General features: G+C 40.4%; 1 protein-coding gene across 11 annotated transcripts in view; it reads left to right on the top strand.

The window, feature by feature from the left end:
* The window catches only part of TENM2 (teneurin transmembrane protein 2), a 585,930-nt gene that overhangs the window by 337,645 nt on the left and 226,238 nt on the right, over nucleotides 1–22,047 (top strand). For all 11 annotated transcript variants that reach the window (XM_071570619.1, XM_071570615.1, XM_071570614.1 and 8 more), the window contains one exon: nucleotides 14,902–15,111. In XM_071570619.1, the coding sequence (XP_071426720.1) occupies nucleotides 14,902–15,111 (210 nt within the window). The remainder of the gene's footprint in view (nucleotides 1–14,901; nucleotides 15,112–22,047) is intronic.

Below are 22,047 nucleotides of genomic sequence, written 5' to 3'. Positions count from 1 at the left end.
AAATAGAGTTGGTAAACACCTGTATGATTGCTGAGTGTATTCCCAGGGGAAGCTGAAGTTGCTTAGGGAAGGAATGTAGCTCTTCTTCCACACCAGAGCACTGTGAGACACAAATCCCATGTACTCACCTTCCCTTCACTCATAATATCTTCACATACCATTTACAAGGGGAAAAAACACTGTCAAAATAAAAGAGGTATTACTTTTTGTGGCACAGCTACACTGTTGGTCTGAAAGTTTTATTAACAGCTCACATTTATATATTTTTACGATACTTTTAAAATGGTGAATTATGAACGATTGAAAATACCCTCCAGCTTAATTGAGAACCATTATGTCTAGTAATTGCCAGTGATTTCAGAAACAGCCGTTGTTCTCTGGCCTATTAACATAATTTGAATTTTTTATTGCACTTCATAATTATCTGTTGGAGTTAAAAAACAGGCCCATTTACTGGAGTGTTTAAGAACAAAAGCCCCAAATGGGCTGGACTGTGATGTATTATTTCTATTAACCGACCTGCTGGAACCGTTTGGTGGATCAGTTTTGATGGGGTCGTGACTCGTGAGGAGAGAGGAGGGTGCGTTTTCTGGGTTTCATTTCACTAAGTGTAGGTAAAACAGCATCTTTTAAAATTGTCTTTGACTCTTTCTTAGAAATCTCCTCCATTTAGTCCTCAGTACCACTTTAACGTGATTCCCACCATAGCTGAGAGAAGCACTTTTTCAGTCTTATATACTTAACAAATTCTATCTCTTCAGAAGTTGGCAGAGACAGAAGGAACTTGACCCCTGCTTAGATTATAATATTTTTATATCAAGGCTCCTTTTTATTTCTGTGTTTGAAAACAAGCTCCTTCTCTCTCTCTTAGATTTCTATGTACTGCAATAACAGAAATCATTCAGACTTGCTGCATTGATACTGTTTTTTCCAACACGTGTTCACATGTGGTGTTTGTGATATAAATTCCTCCAGTGACAGGAAGATCTGGTTCTTCCTATGTCTGTTGTCATTCTTTGTACAAAGGGTTTTAAGCAGGTTTTTATATTTTTCTTGAGCTTTTAGACCTCGAGCCTTCAGGTCATCTTCTCAATTAGTCACTGGGGCTGTAGAGAAGACAGGAAAGTGAAGTTCTCTCAGCAGCAAAAATTGCAGGTTCATGTTAAAATTAATGTTTTAAACAATCTGGTATTGAAGGGGGAAAAGGAGATAAGGAACTAAGATAAGGAGATAAGTCCTGGAGTTTTGGCTAAAGGTAAGGATAGGGAAATGCGAGATCAGCATTTCAGAGAGAACTGTAACTGACTCTGTGCAAACTCCTGGCAGATGATGTGCCACTGCTTTCTCTGGTGATCCTCTCTGACTTATGAACTTCATCTGCATTATCCTGAAGTCCTCTGTCTTATTAACTTCATCTACGTTCTCCTAAAACCCCTCAAATGTTGTGTTCAGTCTCTGTAGGGCCCCAGTGGAAAGCGAGAGGAACTGGGGGACAGAGGCCACGGAGCTGGAGGTGGGCAGAGATGGTACAGCTGCAAACCACTCTGACCTCAGCCAGTTGCTTCTTTAGGGCATCCAGCTGTTAAACAACTTCACCATCATCTCTCGCTTCCTTCTGTGGCAGAAACATTTCACGTTGCCTTTTACATTCACAATCAGCAAGCACATCCCAGGACATTGGTGCAGCTCCTGGGGAGAAATGGTACTGATGCAGATAATCTTTGCTATGAGCAGGTGCAGGAGGTTTTGTTAGTTGTGTTTGCTTTTATTTTGGAGGAAATGTTTTTCTAACAAATGGACAGAGCCCAGCTGGATTTCAGACAGGAGCTTTCTGCAAGCTCTGAGGTAGCACCCACACAGCTGAGAGGACTGTAAAAGTCCCATGCATGCCTCGGCCAGTGGCAAAATTTAGATTTGAATAAACCCAGAACTTTCTCAAGATTAAAGTGGCTGCTTCTTTTTTTTTTTTTTCCCCTCCAGGAAAGTTTTACATAGGTGAGGTGGAATGAATGGGGAATTTCTTAATATATGTGTTCTCCTATCAGTGAAAATGATAAAATAAATGTTACTTAAGTGTGACTCTTCATGCTTTAGTGTAGGAGGCATCTTTTGAAAATGAAAATCACACATTATCTTTTGTAGTTAGTTAAGCCTAAAGTAGGAATCTGGAAATGTTATACTGCCTTTATGATAGCTTTTACTGTGGGCTGTTGTTTCTGAAGAGCTCCGTATGACCTATTAGGAATTGGGTTTTGACTTGCAGGGCACACTTTTTAATACCTTTAGTTTGCTTGTTGGTTGCTTTTTTGTTTTAGTGACATCAATATCGACTCAAACATATATCTTTCTTCTCATGAGTAATGGGAATTGTTTTCTGAAAATAACTGATAGATCTTGTTAGGGTCAGGGCACCATATGCATACACGTTACTTGTGTGTGTGTATATTTATATTTGTATGTGTTCCTGTAATATCCATATATTTAGTATACACCTCTCTCTCAAATAAGGTGGATTTTATGTGCATTTCTTTTCCTATTGCAGCAGAGTGAAGGAAGATCCTTGAACTGGGGCCTGTCTGAGAAGGGTCACCTGCAGTAACAGTGCACAGTGAAAAGTTTAGTGGGCATTGAATGTGAAACTCAGTCTTACTGTGCAGAAGCAAAGGAAAAGTTTTCAAAATTTCATTTGTTAAATGTTATGTAGTAGAAGAGTGTATCATTAGTGTGAACTGTGTATCATCAATATTATGTATTGCAAGGGATGATGTTCCTCCCTGTTTCTCTGCCTCACTGCTTTCAGGTGATGCCAAGTGATGCCAAAATCAGATGTGAAGTGACCTGCAATTGTTTCATCTGGATGTGAGAGGGAAGATGTCAGTGGGTTTAACATGGGAGCGAGTTTTAGGTTGGGAGAATTGATTTTCTTCATGCATTTATTTGTGACATGCAGTTGTAAATACAGTAGTTGAGCCACCTCTTACCAAAAGAATTGCAGTCTAAATGCACATTTGAAATAATTATCTGGAGTTAAAAAATCCAGACAAGTTAGAAGTTGCTTTTATGGTGTGGGTAGCACACTTGAAGGGTGAAAAAGAAACAATCCCAGATATCTTAAGTACTTTTTAATGTTCTCTGTCTGCATTGATAGCCTGAATTTTTGACAGCAAAACATAGACAGTTGTATTCAGTTCATCTTCCCTGACTCCTTTCTCCCTAAGCCTTACACCGAGTTTAGTTATGACTTATAGCTTGAGCATGGCATTTGGGAAAAACAGAAAAAGTAGTATAAATGTAAATGTGAAGAGCTACAGCTCATTCTGGTTTTGAAATTGTTGGTGTGAAAAGAACTCAACAGTGTTTTATTTAAACAAGGTCTGCTTCAACCTTGATTGACTTGCAGTAAATTGCCTGGTACGAGAGGCAAAAGGAAGTGGATAGAAAAATGGCAATCAACACCAAATGTTTCACATATTGATTGACAAGCAGCAGAGATGTGCTAGAGTAAGATAAATTGGCTAACAGAGCCCATCTTGACAGCTCCTGAGATGGGAAAATTGTTCCTGTTAATTTGCTGCTGGGACCTTGTCATTTACGGGGATATATATTTGAGTGCCTTCTAATGGTGTAAACAAACTTTGGATTCCTAAGCAGCACATTTCAGCTTCAGTTGCTTTAATTTCTCTCTGTCCGTGTCTTTCTGAGCTGTAGTTATAAAGTGCTTTAAGACAGAACAGATGAGAGAAACTGTCATTATTTTAAAGACAGAGTTGGTGCTGAAGTAGAGGATGGAGCATTGAAGCCATTCCAGAGTCTCTTTGATTTTCAGTGGGGATTTTGCCCTCCCAAAAGACACAGAGCGGAGCCCATTTGTTGTAGAACCACATGAAGAACTTGTATCTTTATTTCTTCACTTCTGGCAACTTTATAATGAAAAGATTTCTTACCTCTTTAACAGATCTAGTTTTGTGCTTCCAAATGCCTTTTAATCAGGTGACAGGTATTTTTAGCATTCCAGAGCAAGGATCCCTTTTCCATATAGTAGCATTTAATGTCTGTAATTTCTTTTCATTAAAAGCAAATTTTATCTTTTTAATTTCCTATATTGCTCTCCCAGACTGCCATTAATTATGGCAATACACAGCACTGGTAAAATAATTAATAGTCTGGTAGCTGTTGTGTTGCAATCTGCCTCTCAGAAAGGTTTTATTTTGGCTAAATCTTTTCACATAAAGGAGAATGTGACACAAACCTTCTCACTCAAGAATAAACCTTTTTCAGTTTTCATGTAAGCAAAGTGAGCAGATTCCAGTATTCCTGGAAGGTGTGGCCCATGAACGGTAAATGATATTTTTCGTTCTTCCATATTTATATTCAGTCCTTTCTGCCACTGGTGGGATTTTCCAGCTTTTAACTTCATAGAATCATGGAATGAATTGGGTTGGAAAAGACCTCCGAGATCATCAAGTCCAACCCTTGGGCCAACTCCAGTCCCTTTACCAGATCATGGCACTCAGTGCCACGGCCAAGCTCAGTTGAAAAACCTCCAGGGATGGGGAATCCACCCCCTCTCTGGGCAGCCCATTCCAATGCCTGAGCACTCTCTCTGCAAAGAATTTGTTTCTGATCTCCAACTTCAATTTCCCCTGGCAGAGCTTGAGCCCATCGTGCCCCCTTGTCCTATTTCTGAGTGCCTGGGAGAAGAGACCAACCCCCACCTGGCCAGAACTTCCCTTCAGGCAGTTCCAGACAGTGCTGAGGTCACCTCTGAGCCTCCTCTTCTCCAGGTTAAACACCCCCAGCTCCCTCAGCCTCTCCCCACAGCACTTGTGCTCCACTCCCTTCTCCAGCCTCGTTGCTCTTCTCTGGCCCCGCTCCAGCCCCTCAATCTCTTTCCTCAACTGAGGGGCCCAGAACTGAACACAACACTCAAGGTGTGGCCTCCCCAAGGCAGAGTCCAGGGGAAGAGTCACTGCCCTGGGCCTGCTGGCCATGCTAGTTTGGATCCAGGCCAGGATCTCATTGGCCTTCTTGGCCACCTGGGCACACTGTTGGCTCCTGTTGAGCTTCCTGTCCCTCGGTCCCCTCAGGTCCCTCTGCCTGGCTGCTCTCCAGCCACTCTGTGCCCAGCCTAGATCACTGCAGGGGGTTGTTGTGGCCAAAGGGCAGGACCTGCACTTGACCTTGTTGAACTTCATCCCATTGGAATCAGCCCATCTCTCCAGTCTATCCAGATCCCTCTGCAGAGCCCTCCTGCCTTCCAGCAGGTCGACACTCCCTCCCAACTTGGTGTCATCAGCAACTTCCCTGTGTCTTACTGCACTTCCTGGAGCTAAACATCTTTTTTTCTTAAACATATAATGGGTGGTTTCAACTTTTGTGAGACTTTACACTGAATATTTGTATGAGAAATGCAAGAATGGACCTTGAGAGAAGAAACCGGACGAAGCAAGAAAAATGTAATTCTCAAGATAATATGCTGGAAATGTATCGCTATCAAGAGTAAGAGAAGATTAATTCCCATCACCCTGATGCTTTTCTGACTGCACCTCAGTATCCTGCAGCACTAGAATAAAAGCACCTCTGGAGTGTCACAGCACTGGCATAGCACTAATTCAAAACTGGGCTCTCCACACATTTAGAAAGCAAATAGAAACACCATATTTAAGCTGTAGGTGGAACTAAGAAAAGTAGACTTTAATAGCCTGAAACAGAATTAGGCAGAATTTAGCACTGGCACATGATAGAGCAGATTTTAAGCATATTATTTAAATTATTTGCCTATTTACATAATACAGACCATGTGAAGCCTTGTTTTTATTTCACATTTGTTCACCAGAAATTAGAGCTGCTTTTTTTAGGAGGCTGCAAAGAGTTAACACAAGCCCCTCATCATTATCCAACTCCCACCAGTTAGTACTGACTGTGTTCGTGAAATAATTACAGGTTGGAGTTTTCTCATGTGTGTTCAAAATAGTGTTATTTTCCCACCTATCAGTGGCTCCAGGCACTTGAATCACTGAGTGTTACAATGTTCCTGGAAACAAATGTCTCTAATAGACAGAAAGCCAACATGGTTCAGGAGGATACACAGTGGAGGTGGCACCAGTGGCTGGTTTGAAGTGTTTAGAATTTCAGTAAAATAAGGTGAAGATAAACAGGAGGTGTTTGGATAGTGGAAGGGAGTTTGTAGCACAGCAGAGCCTGAACTCCTGGTGTCCCTCAAATAAAGATCAAATTAAGCAGATTGATCTGAGGAGGAAGATTTCATAGCAGGCCTGGTAATTACCTACCCAGCACCTAATTACAACTCCTTCATTAGTGGAATTCCCTGACATGAATGTTTAGCCGATAAGATTGATAAATAGGGAATTTTCTTTCATCCCAGTTTTGAAGTGTTGCACATATTATTAAGTTACTATAAAGGTAAAAGTTGATTCACATATGGTTGTGAATCTTCCAATAAGTTTCTGCTCAATACATTCCTAATCTTAGAATGTTATTTTTGTCCCATAAGGAACTGGCAGCTGATGAGTTGTTATAATTTAATGTTAGTTATAGTTAGTTCAGAAGAACCTTTTTTTAGGGAAGTTAAGTTAGTGCTGGTTGGTGTGAGTTCTGCTCCCGTGGATTTGTCTCTGCTTTTATTGGCTGAATCAGAGGGAGGGTAATATTAGAGAAGACATTTTGACTTTATGAGTGATGGGGAAAAAAAAATCATTGAAACAAATTACTTTTCTCCAGCCATGAAGGTATCAAACATATGCCAAGTAATCAGCTTGCCAGTGTAATAGGTTCATGAAGGAAAAGGGTTTTCTAATCTTATTCACTGGTGTTTTTCCCAAGACAGCAACAGCTTTTATAAAATGAGGCTTGTAACTTCTCATTACAGAATCTAATCTGCCCAGAAGACATTGAACAGCTGCAGAACCCTAACATCTTCTAGCTGTAAATTGCTTTTATTATTTATCTTTGTTTAACTAAAAAAGAAAGGGGCATCAGATGATTTAACAAGACAAGAATTAAATGACATTAGCTTTTGACAGCAGCAGATTATTCCTTTACATACTGAATTGGTTTAGATAATTCTCAAGTCATGACTCTCTCCTTATTTTTAATATCCAAATTTCATAAAACTGATACATTTTTTTAGATGGATTGCTTAGAAAAATTAACTTAAACACTGGAAGTCAGAAGTGATTGATTTCCAAGTTAGTCTCATTCTTCAGCAGAGATTTTAGTAAGGAAAATACCTTGCATTGGTACAGTGATTTTCATATTCAGAGATCACACATGTGCAGTACTTCAGAAAATATTGACCACATACAATGGTCTGGTGATTTAAGAAAGATACCAAAGGTTGAACAAGCTTGTGGGATGGATCTGTAATAAAAAAAAAAAAAAAAACCCAACAAAACCAACCAACCAACAACAACAACAAAACAGAGACCAAGACTTGCTGGTGGTTCTTCACCTGTCCCTTGTCTATTATCTACCATTCTCAAACTGTATTCCTGGCTGTGCAATAAGTGGTTTTACTTCAGAGAACAGAGAACAGAAACATATTAAATATGAATATATTTTAATGTTTGAGGGGTTTTTTATTATAGAAATAATGTTAAAATTTTTCATAACAACTTTTGAGAAAACTGATCCATTGATATGTAAATCACAGGTGATGACTTAGTCTAGATCTCTTTTCTGACTTTCTCTTTTAATTTTTTCAGAGCCATCCTCTGTCTTTCCCTGGTATCAGCTTCATCCTTAGTTGCCCTGACTATCATTTTGAGGCAGAGAAATACCTAAAATCTTCAACAAACTGGTCTGGGCAGAAGTACCAGCCCTGTGCTTTTAGGAAGATCTTGTTTTCTCCTTTGACTCTTGTGCAATAGACTCTGTGAAAACCTTTTTCCTAGCTTGGCTGGTTTTGTGCATCTTTGCTTTCAGAGATAGGAGTTTCAGAAGCCCTGGAAGTACCTTTCTTCAGTGATAACTCTCTCTCGTCCAAATCCAGATTCGTATCTTTCTCTTTTGCTGTTTTGAAGCTTGTTTGCCTGAGAGAAAAAAATGCAGCAGGTGTTTAAGGCAACAGAAAGCAACTCGGTGCTGAAGAAAACGCTCACAGATTGTTGAGTTTCTTTCCCTCTTTTTCCTGAGTGCTTCATTTGAGGCTTTTGTCTTGTCAAAGGAGAGCAGCGTGCTGAGAGTGGAGGTTCCCCAGTTCTGCCTGCTGATGAGGTGTGTTGGGTGCTGTGGTTTGTCCCTCCCCTGGGAGCAGCACAGGGCGCTTGGCTCTGCAGGGAAGAACTTTGGCTTTGCCTGCTGGGGCCCCTCCAGCTTCTCCTGCATGGAAGCACAAATGCCAGTTTAGCCCTTGTCAGCTAAATGTAACAATTCCACCCAATACAAAATATTGATATTCCTTATGCTAGTTAGGGCAATACGTATTTTATTTATGAAATATAACTCTGCCATGGGTGGTCCTGTGGTGTAATGGAGAGCTCTCTGGACTCTGAATCCCAAGGTCCTGAGTTCCAGTCTCAGTGGGGACCATCCCCTGGCAGTTCAATGTCTCCTTGCCATCCCATCCCGTCAGATCTTGGATGCTCAGCAGGGTCAGCCCCAGTCAGTACCGGGGGCTGTGACAGTCCCGAGGACTTCCCTGTCACTGTCCAAGCTCGCTCAGCCATGGCAGATGGACATCAGGACTTAAATGGTGGGGCCAGTTCTGTGCACGCTGTGCCTCACCTGAAACATCCACTGCACAGGCTGGAAGGGCTCAGGGCACACCCGCGTGGGGAGAGCCCTACCCAAATCTTCAGTCACAAAGTCTGGCCATACATACACACAACTCTGCCTGAGTGTGCCCAGGCCCCTGGGGAGCCGTCTTTGCACACACATTGGAAGAAGGCAGTTTATTCTCTCGCAGAAGCAATTTTGGGGAGGAAGAGGAGAGTTTGCTGAATGTGCTGTGCCTCAGGAAAGTTCCACCTCCATCAGCTGCCTGCTTACTTTAGAGTGCTTTGCACTGCAGAAATATGCATCTTACCTTATCTGGTTGTTTCCTGACACATTTAGGAGCATTTCTCACTCTTTCAAGTGAACTTCACATTGCTGACAATGTGGGTGCTTCACTTGGGCTGACTTGTGAAGGGAGAGAGAAAGTGCTGAGCGCTGGAGGAGGAGGGTGGTGAGAGTGTTACAGGTCCTGCCTCTGGGCCTTGGACTGATTCTATCCAGCTTTCCCGCTGTGTCCTGATGGAAAGGGAGCAGAGGAGGAGGGTACCTGATCCTCCTCCTGTATCACCTCTCGTTAATACTCAGCCCATGCCATCACCAGATAGCCTTCTGTGTACGCTTTTAGTAAATATGAGCAATGCAGCAACTGCAGTTGATTATCCTGCCCATCATTTAAGTCACTAACATAATTTTATGGGATTACTTCACACAGAGTCCTATACTTTGTATTGGTGTAACATGAACATCAGCAGCTTCAATCAGTAAATGTCAAAATCTTAATTGCCAATTAAGTGTTTTACACGGTGTTTCTGATGCCATCAGTTATGGAGAAACAGCTCATCTGCTTTCCCTCTTTACTTCCTCAGCTTCCTGCATTAATACTTGAATGCTACTACATCCTCCAGACATTTTTTTTTTAAGTTATCTTAAAGTTTCTCTTCTGTCTGCAATCTACTGTGGTAAGGATTGCACAGTGAGACACTGATTTGTGTCATGTTTTCCTATCTCAGTCCTGGTTCTTATGACCACATCTGTAGAACAAAGGGACTTTATTGATGGTAATATATGTGTCTAACTGTAGCTATTATATCAAAACACTTATAACTCCTTAATAGTGAAGATTATTAGCTGTTTAAAGCTGTTGAAGTTTGATTTTGCTTATAAAAGCCTCTACACATAGGAAGTTGCTGTCATAAATGTAAGTCATTAGTGAAGATATGCTGCTCAGGTATATGAAATTATCAGTGTTACATGCTGAAAATGCACAGGGTTGAACAGACTACACAGGGATTTCTTACACATGTCCAACCTTAGAAGAGAGATTTTCCTCATGGGAGAAGTTTGAGAATTCCATTGCAGATACAATAATCTTTGAGATCTGTATTTACCACCTCTGGGATCCAGTTATTTTCTAATGACCAGAGTTATTGAAATTCACAACTTTAGAGTGTGGGATGGCAACAAAGTGGTTTTCATCTTCCCCCACTGACCAAATGAACGCCAAGGGGCTATTTATGAGTCTGCATTGAGCTTTTAGACCTGTTAAAATAAAGTAAATTTTGGGGTATTCTTTATGTCTGTTTAGATGTGTGTGGATAAATACACTTGAATATGTAAAAATTGATATAAATTTATACATACACATTTTGGAATGCTTATTTACATGGTGACTGCTCAAAAGTCTTAAATTCCAGGGAGTTTTGTAGTTTCCCTGATTCCTCTCGTGCCCCATGGTGTGATATAGAGGCCAGGGTTTCACATATACATGGGCTTTATTTATCCATACGACTCCCCAGGTCCTTTACAGAAACAGGAAGAATGGAGAGTATGGAACAGGTATCTCAGATATCCTTCAGTAACTGATAAGCAGCTTTCTTCTCTTCTTTCACTGTGTCTCTTATTTATGTATATTCGTGGCAGCAGTGATTGCAAGCAGTCTTTTTTCCTTTGGATTATTTTCCTTCTGGTGATGGGTTTGGTCTTTCAGACTAATAGCAACTGAAATATCTCTTTTCCAAATGTGCTACTGTGATTAAGATGAGCAGAATCTTACCTGTCTTACCAATGTCTGGGCTCAAAACTGTCTTCTGTAAGCCCATTGCTGTGTTGTACCATGGCTACCCAGGGCAGGCTCACCCTGGTCAGCTCGTGCCTTGTCCATCCTCTGGCTGGCTGTGAACTTGTCCTTAACAAGGAGATTAAAGCAATTCCTCACATCAGTATTTCATCTGCATCCTCAGCTTTTCAGGATGCCTCTCTGAAGGTGTTTGCAGAGCTGTGGCATCATTACCAGCCCTGAGCACAGCCTGGTTTCTGAATGGGGGTTCTACAGCAGGTTTTAAGCCTCAAGGCTTAAGTGTAAGTGCAATTGATGAATCGTTTCATGAAAATTCTTGGGCTGGTGAAGAAACACGAGGCTCTGATCTAAAGAGGAAAGGGAACACAAGTAATAAGAGGTTAAAGAAGGTCCTTGCAGCAGAGGTGCCATGTGGCATGGAAGCCCAAAGCCAGCCTAGATCTGAATGCCCTCCAGAGTTACAAATTTTTTTGCCTCCACTCCAAATAGTAAGTTAAATAACAGGAGGAAAGTAAGGGGATGGGAGGAAACATTTTCTTCTTGGCTGCTTCCTCTTTTTTTGAAAAAATGCCTTGCAAATGCTGCGTTCAGTATCTGCACAAGTCTTTGTCATGCATGAATATATGCAGCATGAACATACATATGAACAGATATTGGAAGAAGAATACAATTTCCTATTGAAAATGTAATATATCAGCTTTGTGTCTGGTTTCCCTTTCTAGCATTTGTATTGGTTTTATCTTTCTTTGAGTATGTTCCACAATCAGGTTATTGCTGGCACTGGAAGTACCCAGTGCAGAGGGTTTGTGCCAATGCACAACTAGATAAAAACCTTATTTATAGAAGCTTTCATATACTAATACATGAAGACTAGACTACAATGTAGGAACTTCTATTGGCATTGCTTTAACTTTTGAAACAGCAGTGTAATAGAATATGATGTTACCATACGTTGCAGTATGTCTTATAAACTACTAAATCCCACTGTGAAAAGATGGAAACAATCATTTCAAGAGATGGGAGGTTTCACAAAGACACATGAATGGGTCTGACAAGCAGCTCAGGTTTAGAAAACCTGTAAAGCTCAGTCTGTTCTTTTAAAAGGTACATTGAACTTTGTTTGGCCAAGATATTTTTATTAGCCAGCATGAATCAAACTCATTATTTCTCACTTCAGAGTATATGGTAACAAATAAACTGCATGTCTCATGCTCTTTATATCCTGACTGCATTCTCATCCTCCTCTTGGGTAGTTTCACAGCTGTTCTCTTGGCTGTGGTACTGCAGATTCATTTCCTAAGGCAACAAAGCTTCATAGTGTCTTTCTGTTCCTCTTCAGTAATTTTTCAATTCAGTTCACACCATGTTTTACAAGAGGTTGGGTGTTGTAAAATGCTCAATTCACACCCAATTTTATAAAAGGTTGGGTGTTGTAAGTGCTTCAGGGGCTGAGTGTGGAGAGAGGGAGAAGACACTTTGCTGGTGCCCCACAACACTAGAGGGAATGGCCATCCTGGGAATTTAATGTTCAGTAGATGCTGAAAATCAGCTCGATAGGAAGATCAGGAACTTCCCAACCACAAGAAAAGTTTTAATCAAGTTTGGCAGCTTAGCAGGAAATCTAAGCACAGGACAGGTTGACAAGAGGTGCTGTGGCTCACAGACATCAGTGTTTTCCTGTTCACATGTGCTGGGACAGATCTTCCTCAGGAACCAACTTCCCACCAAAATAATGCAGCATTTTAACGACTTCATACCTTCTGTTTCCCCTAAGATCCAAACAGAGCTGGAGTAATGAGACATTTTAGGTTCTCTTCAGGGATTTGGGCTGTATTATTTCATGATGGTAACAGTGTGATTAGCTTTCCTGACAAAAGGATTCTTGAGGGCTTTTTTTTTTTTTTCCCATTTCTCAATGTGCTCCACAAAAATGCACCTAAATTGCTCTAAAATACCATATGCAGTTTACAAAGAAGGAAAAAATCTTTTCCTTCATCTCATACCCTCACATGTCCAACAGTTTTATAATACAGTAATATATTTTCATATGATACATAAAGTAAATGCAGATTTAGAATTTCTAAAGCTACTACTTTAAACTTCACAGTGTTGAAGCAGAGCCAGAATAAGTGAGAATTAAATGCACACAGTGGGCACAAGTGTCACATTCCTGTCAGAGGTGTGTCAAACCTCAGCCTTTCTCCTTTCCAACACAGTGCAAAGAAATAATTAGAAGCTGGTTTTGTTCAATCACTTCCCTTAATGTGTAGGATATTCACGGTAGTATTTCATAAGGAAGAATATCATCATCATGAATAATAACAATAATTATTCCTATCATCACTGTTAGAATTATTTCCTCCTAGTTGCAAGTCCACAATGAAAATATTCAATGCATATTGAATTTTCTCTAGCAAAGAATGTAGCAGATGGGAATTACTCTGGAGTAGCTGAAATCCCTTTCTGTCATTTGATAACTTGGTCATTCAGTCTTATCAATATATCCAGTGCTAAAAATATAATAACAAATAATCATAATAGTCAGTTGGCTATTCCAGGTATTTATTTAATTTCAGAGTTTTTGAAGGGAAGAAAGTACTTTGTGCTCTTTGCTGGTACCATGCAGAGGAAATTTGGTAGTTTTCAGTAGTGCCTTTGGTTTATTGCTGCACCCCAAATATAATTTATATGGGCTGGAATTTTTCATATTCTTGCTATTCTTCTTTTTCTCCTCTTTTTGAGTTTTATGTGTGACTCTAGAATTTTATCCAATGGTATGAACTTTAGTGTAATTCATATAAAGTGAGGGATTATTGAATCAAAAAATAAAGATGTCCCTAGTGAAAAAAGCCAGTGGGGGTTTGTCCTGTTGCTGTTTCTTTAAGAATGATGGAAGTCAGAACACAGAATTTCATGTAGTTTTGCTGTGTTCTAACATTTTTAGCAGATCTCTGCCTTACAGACTTTGGCAGATCACAAAGGTCATATTTTCTTACGTATAAATTATTCACAACCAATTTCTTCAATCCAGGGAAACTTGCAGAGATCAGAATGCACATTTCTCTTCTTCCTCTCATCCCTATAACTGGTCATAAAGAAACCAACCAACCAACGAAACCCAAACCTGTGTGCATTGGATGGAGTGGGTTGGTGAGAGGTTATGGGAGTTCACAAAAGTAAAGAATGCCTAAGTATGAATGTTATTGTTGACTTGATACCATTAGTTTAGTTCACTAAAACCATGTTGTTAGAGTGGGCTGAGGTGTGTTGTACCCACCAAGGATTGGGCTTCAAGGGTGGAATTAACCTGTCTGGTGAGCTGGGCAGGAAATTCTGCCCCTCTGTAGGGGCAGAAAAGCAGTGCAGAAAGACACAGAACACCAAAGCTTCCAGTTGCCAACCCAGATTTCAGTGTAGCCCATCTCCAAGGTGGAATAATTGCTCTTCAGTCCTGTCACACCTGTCAGTGGATTTTGGGAAGATCTACAACATTCCAGGAAAAACCTTAGCCTTGAGAAAGCCCTTGTATGGTTCTTATGTGCCTCTGAGAGTGTCTTGTGCTGGAGCAATTTTCCTGGTCGGGAAAAAAAATCAGCCCACCATGATAATTATAAGACATTACAGATGTGATGTAGTTTCAGAAATTACAGTTTCCTTTCTCGAAAAATCCCTATTTCTGTGAAAAGTTTTCTGGTAAAATATGTACCTGCTGCACCTGCATTTTGCAGGATCTGAGAGTGCAGTGAGGGACGTTTTGGTGTCTGGTGGCCAAGAGTGGCAGTGCCCACGTGGAGCAGGGTGGGGCCCTTCTGTCCATTGTTGGGCAGGTGGATTCCCCCAGCATCTGTTCACCTGAGGAGTTACAGGATGATGCTGCAGGGGGAATTTTTGGAAGGAGTTCACTACATAGCTGCTCCCAGTGCCTTGAATGTGATACAAAGAGACGGGTTGGTACCAGTGGAGAGATGGAGGGCTCTGCCCAGCAGTGATGGGATGGAAGGATGGGCACTTACAGCGCAATTACTTGGCCGTTGGGTTGGTTTCATTACATTCATTGCTGATCTTTGATCCCTCTGTCCTCTTCCCAGGTCGTCCCATTCCACCTACATCCTCGTCCAGCCTCCTCCCATCTGCTCAGCTGCCCAGTTCTCATAACCCTCCACCAGTTAGCTGCCAGATGCCATTGCTAGACAGCAACACGTCCCATCAAATCATGGACACCAATCCCGATGAGGAGTTCTCTCCTAACTCCTACCTGCTGCGAGCGTGTTCAGGGCCACAGCAGCCTTCCAGCAGTGGTAAGAAAATTGCAAACATATGGAGTTTGTTTGTGACATGTTTGTGCCAGTTTTATGCCTTTTTTTGTTGTTGTTGTTGTGTTTAATTTGCAAATGTGTTCTCGCATCAGCATAAAATCGAGAGCATCTGTGGAAATGGGGCAAAAAAAAAATCTTACTGGTTTGCTTCATAGAAACTTTTCTGGAAACACAATACATCATATATGGTTTTTCTTCATTTTACTATAGAGAGATTTTTTTGTTTTAGGTATCTTATATGCAGAGTAAAAATATTATTGAATTCTTGTCATCAGAGGGATTTGTTTTTCAAAGCAGGTTTCATGCTCCTTGATGTGTCTTGTAGGAGAGAGAGGTGCACACAATGGTTCTTTTTTCTGCGTGGGCTGATCTAATATCTCATTTGGTGATGAGGTTCTGTATCTATAAATGTGTGTTGCTTCTGCCAGTCCATGTCTGTTCTCGTTTCCAAATCTGTCTGGTTCTATACTTACAATGTCACATTTAACTAAGATCTGCTATTTTTCACCAAATTAAATTCTTGCCTTTCAGGACACTGTTTTAAAACATTTGCAGCTCTATCACTCATGGAATCTGTAGGGCTTAGGGTTTTCTTTGGTTTCCTTTATTTTTTTAGTCTCTGTGTGTATTTTTGTTTGGTCTAATTTTTATTTTTACTGGCAGGTGCTGACTTTTAATTTTGACAGCCAAGAATTGACAAATGAAGATGCAATTCCTTTTTAGAAATAGAGGCACAACAAAATAAGGCTATTATAGCACCTTAATTTTAGCTTTTTAAACATAAATATATTTAACTAAACATGACAAATTTATATCTTATAGGCAGTTTCTGACCTGCCTAAAGGGTATTTTCCTGCAACAATACAGCTCTGAGCATACTGGAGATGCTGTTGCACACCTTTTAACAGTGGTGTGGGATGGGAGGATCAGGCAGGGAGCAGCTGAAAGATTCAGAGTGAATATCAGGGAAAACTTTTCCCCTAAGCATTGGATGAGAACAGGTGGCCCAGGGAGCCTGTGCAGGGTCTGTCCCTGGAGCTTTTCAAGGACAGGTTGGCTGAAATCCTGAGCTACTTGGTCTGACCTCAGAGCTGCCCTTGCTTGGCAGAGACTGCACTTGGACCCTCCTGGGCTTCCTCCCATCCTGAGTTATCCCCTAACCCCGGTGAGATATGTTAAAACACAATTGCACAAAGAAATAAGAATTCAGATTGAGTGTTCTTTGCTACTTGAATTATGAGAATGGAAAAAACCAATGCCAGTTTTAAGGGGTTTTTAAGAGGTTCTGGGGAGATGCAAACCTCAAAATCTGTAATGAGCAACTCTGTAGCAACCATGGAAATGGGGAGTGGGTATGATTTATCTTGGAATCAGTGTGGCTTCATGCCTTAGAAACATTTAGGTGTCCTTTGCAGGGGTCAGCCACTCCTGAATAAGGGGAATCCAGGTGATTGAAAGGTCTTCGTGCTTTCAAAAAGATCTCAGCAAAGCCTGTCACTAAACGCTTTTAAGGAAACTAAACTGACAGAGGGGTAAAAGGGAAGGTTCCTGCATGATAAGTAGGTGTTTGAAAGACAGTGAGCAGAAAACTGGAGCTCCCTGGTGAATTTTCCCAGGACATAAAAGTCCTTGGAGAGGATGGTGATCTGCGAGGTAAGGAAGTGATGGTGGGGTGCTAAGAACGAGATCAGCCAGTGAGGAATCACAAAAGCACCTGTGAGAGTAACAGGGCAGCAAAATACAGAGGAAATTAGGGCAGAGAAAGGTGAAGTGATACTCCTGGGAGAAGCAGCTCACGTGTTGGTGATGGAGCATCACCTGTCTGCAGGGAGGAGTTGGGGGAGTGTTGGCATCATCTCAGAGCTGAGAATGGGGGAGTGTTGGCAGCTGAAGAAAGAACAAAAGAGAGAACATTGTCTAAAGTGTGTGGATTAAACAGTTACGACAGTTCTAAGGGAAATGGGGAAAGTAAATGGGAGAGGGATGAAATAAGCAGAAGAAAAGAAAGGTCAGGGAACGTGAACGAAAATACTTAGTACTTGCAGCCACTGCTGGGACTGAGGGAACCAGGAGGGCTTTTCTTAGGACGTAAAATTAAGGAAGTTGCAGTAAAAGAACATCTGAAAGTTTGGTGGAAGAGCTCTTTATATTTCATTTTAAAAGATAATAACTTTATTTATATCCTGCATTTTGACAATTGTTACTGTGAACTGACCAAGGAATATTTTTGGCATGCTCTCATAGGTTTGATTTGTTCATTCTACATTTTAACTTTCCCATACACACATGGCACACTTAATTCTTTAATAAAGAGTCATGTAATGTGTAATGACTTTTAATTTTCAGAGCATAAGAAGCAGGTGTCCATTTTAAAAAAATTCGTAACCATAGGCACCTGTATCATTATTTGTTCAGCTCTGAGTGTTCTTCTGGACTTGATGCATCCTCTGGAAACTAATAGGCATTTTCTAGTGGTGGTTTCTAGATTTTTCTGTAGTTTTCACAATGTCTCCTTTACAGAGTTTATAAGAAAATAGCACAGATAATGATATTTACAATAAATTGGAGAATCTTACCATTTTTTGTGGCTCATCATCATCTACATGATAAGGAAAGGTAGATCATGAACTGGTTGTGGGGATTTTTCTGGGTTATTTTCTTTCAATACCTATGTTAGTTCCTATGGAAACTTTGCAACATAGATCCAGACATGTGGGAGATGGTAAATAAATGTAAATATTTTGTTTGGATTTGGGGTTGGGTTAAAAAAGATGCTTTGCAGATATGTAGATTTAAGGCTTAGATCCCAGATAATCTTTGAATCATTAATAAATATTTGCTGGCATTTTCTGGGTTCTTTTTTCAGCCTTTCTTTGAGAGGCTTCAAAGCACATGGTGAATATGAAATATTTGCTGAAGTCCTGTGCTAATTACTTTACAGAAGGGTCCTCTTGTTTGTCTGATTGAATACTTAGACTTGCCTCAACCTCTGCAATTGCAGGTTATCTCCTCAACAGGTTTGAGATGAATCTTTTTGGATATGGGGTGCTCCCCATCCACATATCCTGCCCTGTGCCCTTCACAATGGCCATCCTCAATATATATGGAGAAATCACTTGCCTAAAAAAATTACCTAATCAAATGAGCAACCTATTGTTGATATTATGAAGGCCTTTAATCTACAATAAATCTTTGTTAGAACTCATCAGAGCTCCCAGTTTGAGAGAAATGTGATTACAGCCCTCTTAAAATGACATTACATCATCGGGGTGATTGGTTTATCATTTGGAGAAGCGACATCAATCATAACCAGCATAACCACCCAGTAAATGAATTCAACCTTTCTGCTGCAGAACAATGACACAATAATTGCTCAAAATCAGACTTAAAATGAAATCAGAAAATGCACTTTCTTTAAATATGATGTTAACTTAATGGAATATATTATTAAAAATCATGTTTGAGGAAGTTCTGTGTAATTAAAAATATGTGAAAATGTATTCCTTTTTTCTCTCATTAGAACCTGATTTCAGTTGCAGAATCATTTTCTATGCAACAAGATATTATGCTGTTTTTAATTGAACTCCCATCACTTACATTCCTCTGCTTGTATTTCTTAATATAATATGCAGCACAATTATATGTGATGAAGGACAAGAGGTTTTTGAAATCTGGTGCACCTGCTGATAGTGTTTTGAAAAACACAAATATTATAGAAGAAAATGAGACCTTTTAACCATGAAAAGGTAGTGGATTTTTTTCTTTTTTAAGAAGGTCAGTTGCTGTCACACCATTTTCTTACATCTATCTTGCATCTGTCTATACAACATACATCTTGTTGGATGTGTTGTATATATGTTCTTTCTGGAAATATAAGGAGATTCAGTTTGTTGGGATGCCCTTTTAATGGCTTCAGTCATAATAATACAATGTAATAGGTTGGCTTTCAACCTTAGGGAAAAAAAAGAGTTTGTGTTGACTGCACTTTTGTCTTTAATATATAGGATTTTTTGCTATTAAATGAAATTTTGGACTCTCAACACAAAAACTATGCATTTGTTTTCCAGCTTGAGTAAAAGGCATAGGATATACCTACTCACATAATAGATTTTCATATAGTGGGTCTGTAATCAGACACATTCATCAGGTTCAACCATTCTTAACAGTGGGAAAGCAAAAGCAGAAGCAGAATGATTTTTGGAGTATTTTGATTTTAGGAAATTCCTAATCTGTGGTTTAGATATTGTCACAATTCCCAAGAACTTGCTGAAGTTTAACTGGAAGGGAGGCTGGGCCCAGCTTTGCAGTGTTACTGTGTCTTTTTAACTCAGAGACAATGATAAAAAGCATTTGGCTCAATGTCCCAGGGTTTGCCTCCAGAGTAGTTTGGACACTGCTTAGGAGACAGTCTGCTTTGATTTTTTTCACAAGCAGTTGTTGGCAGCAAGGAGAGAGGAATAGAGAAACAGCTTGGCTTGAATGAAGTAATTGTTGTTCTTTAATGTTGTCTTTCACTTAGAGTTGAAAAAAAAGAATATAATTCTTTATGCTTATGACCATAAAATAGCAATGGTCATTACATTCAGTGTAAATGTCCAGAAGGATCTCTCATGTTCAACAGGTACAACCTGTCTATAGAATTTCATTATTATTAATGTGTAATTACCACCATCTCCTTGCAGTTTGATCCTGTTTGTAAAAATCTTCTTTTCTGAAAGAAACCAGAACATTCATCAGTGCACTGTAGCTGGAGGTCTTGTTTGAGATCCTCTGCTGGGAGTGCTTGGAAGTGTTTGTTTTATGGTCCTCTGCAGTCTGGCAGCAAGGAAAGGAGGAGTTCCAGTTTTTAGTCTAGAATGCAAACTCACAGAGAAGATAGTCATCTTTATGAAATAAATGAATCCTATAGAAAAATAATTCCATCTCCTTCAGGAGAACTCACCCCTTACTGAATGGAGACCAAGTTTCTGTATCTATCAACTTACAGGACAGAAAATCAAGGAACAGCAACAAAAATCTAGAAGTCATAGCTTGGTTTTCGTTGTTGTTTGTTGTTTTGGTTGGTTGGTTTCTTTCTCCTGATTGACTTTGGCTTACTTAAGAGGCTAAATAAAAGAGTTGGGATCTCTCAGGGGGTAGCACTCTCAGCTTTTTGCCAGAAAAGGTTTAAACTATAGATAGGAAACCTTGGCGTGTGTAGCTGTCCCAGCGTGATGCCCAGTTGCTGGAGGAACTGTTCCACAGTGAACCAGGCTCAACACAGAGCATGGAACACTCTGCCAGGAATCTCATGGAGTTCAGCCAAGGGAAATGAGAGACCTCTGGCTCAGGGGGGATAACCCCTGCCCCAGCATCTGCTGGGCTTGACCAGCAGCTCTGCCCTGAGGAGGTCCTGGGGAACGGTGGGTTGACCTTGAGCCTGCAACGTGTTCTGGGGCCAAGCAGTGACCTTGGTCATGGGCTGTGATCCTTCTGTGCCCTGTGAGACCCATTTGAAGAGCTGAGTGCAGTGCTGGGCTCCCCAGGATGCCTAAAACCAGCTCTTAACAGACCCCCCCAAGGCTCAGTGTGTGAGTTTTAGCAGACAGCTTTCCTTTCATTGCAGCGTTGGCTGCACGGGAATCTCATCTCTTCAAAGGCTGCATGCAGAGTTGCAAAAGCCTTCTGCTCCTCCTGCTTTTATGCAGTTACCTAATTAACTGTTCAAGGCATTACCTAATGCTGTTACACCCCTTCCCAAACTGTCCCTCCCTTAGTACCACTCTTGACACACTAAAGTGAGTAGGTGGTAAAAGTTCACCTCTTCCTCCATATCTTCCTTTTTATCAACATCTTCTATTCTGGTTGAAACCATTTCAAGATTCTGGGCCTTCTGAATAGTTCTGACTGGGATGTATCTGCAGCAATATATTGTGTTTTAATTTGTATGTCCTATACAAATTAGATATTCTTGCTAAAATCTTTATCCATTGAAATCCTTGAGGAGGAACATTAAACAATATCTCAAAAATTAGGTACAAACAGTGATTGACTGTCACTATTCTAGAGTGTTCAAAGCTATATTAAAATCTGCATACTGTGGATCTTAAGGCATCACCCAGGGCCAGAGGGACATGAGCTCCCTGGAGCATGTCCAGTGAAAGACCACTGAGGTTCTCAAGGCATTGGAGCATCTGATACACTGTGAGAGGCAAGAGCTGGGACTGTCCAGCCTGGAGAAAAAAGGGATCAGAGGGATCTTATCACAGTGGGAAAGAGTAGCAACAACAGAGACAAGGAATTCAAATCATCTTATCAGTGTTACAACTGGAGCTGTCTAAAGGGCTGTTGTTTTACTTTGGTGCTTGTTGTTTGCTGTGTTCACTTTTGGGTTTGTTCAGTTTGGTTTCTGTGCATCACTTCTGAGGTCAGATAGGGAGGAACACTAATCAGAACGCAAACTTTGGCCTCCTGTCACTTTCCTGTGGTTTCTAACTGGAAACTCTTTCAGAATACTTCACTGGAGAATTGGTGAAATTATGCTTAGATCAGCAACACTTAAAATCAGTTAAGGCTGCAGGTTTGGTTTTTCTAAATTATTTCATATACTTTCCCATATCTGCCTCCAAAAGGCAGCCCTGCATTAGAGCTGTGTGTACAATTCTGTCTGGGAACAACACTTCCTGTTCAATACATTCACAAGGAAATGCCTGAAGGAACTTTTCTGATGGCATTTTACAACATTGCAAAAAAGTGTTGTAAATGGAGCATTTTGGTTTCTGCTTCCAAATTAAGAGTAAATTGTTTGTTTCCGTTGTTGTTGCCATTATTGGGAATTTCAGAGCTATGGGCTTTTTTCCTACCTTGGCACCCACAGCTCTTGGCCACTGCCCCAGAAGAAGAAAGCAGCACTGATTTGGAGATTTTGTCTTTAATTCT

Source organism: Pithys albifrons, chromosome 15 (assembly GCF_047495875.1).
Source record: "Pithys albifrons albifrons isolate INPA30051 chromosome 15, PitAlb_v1, whole genome shotgun sequence".
Lineage (NCBI taxonomy): Eukaryota > Metazoa > Chordata > Aves > Passeriformes > Thamnophilidae > Pithys > Pithys albifrons.
The sequence above is the reverse complement of the archived record's forward strand: the minus strand, read 5'-3'. Positions and strand labels throughout refer to the sequence as shown.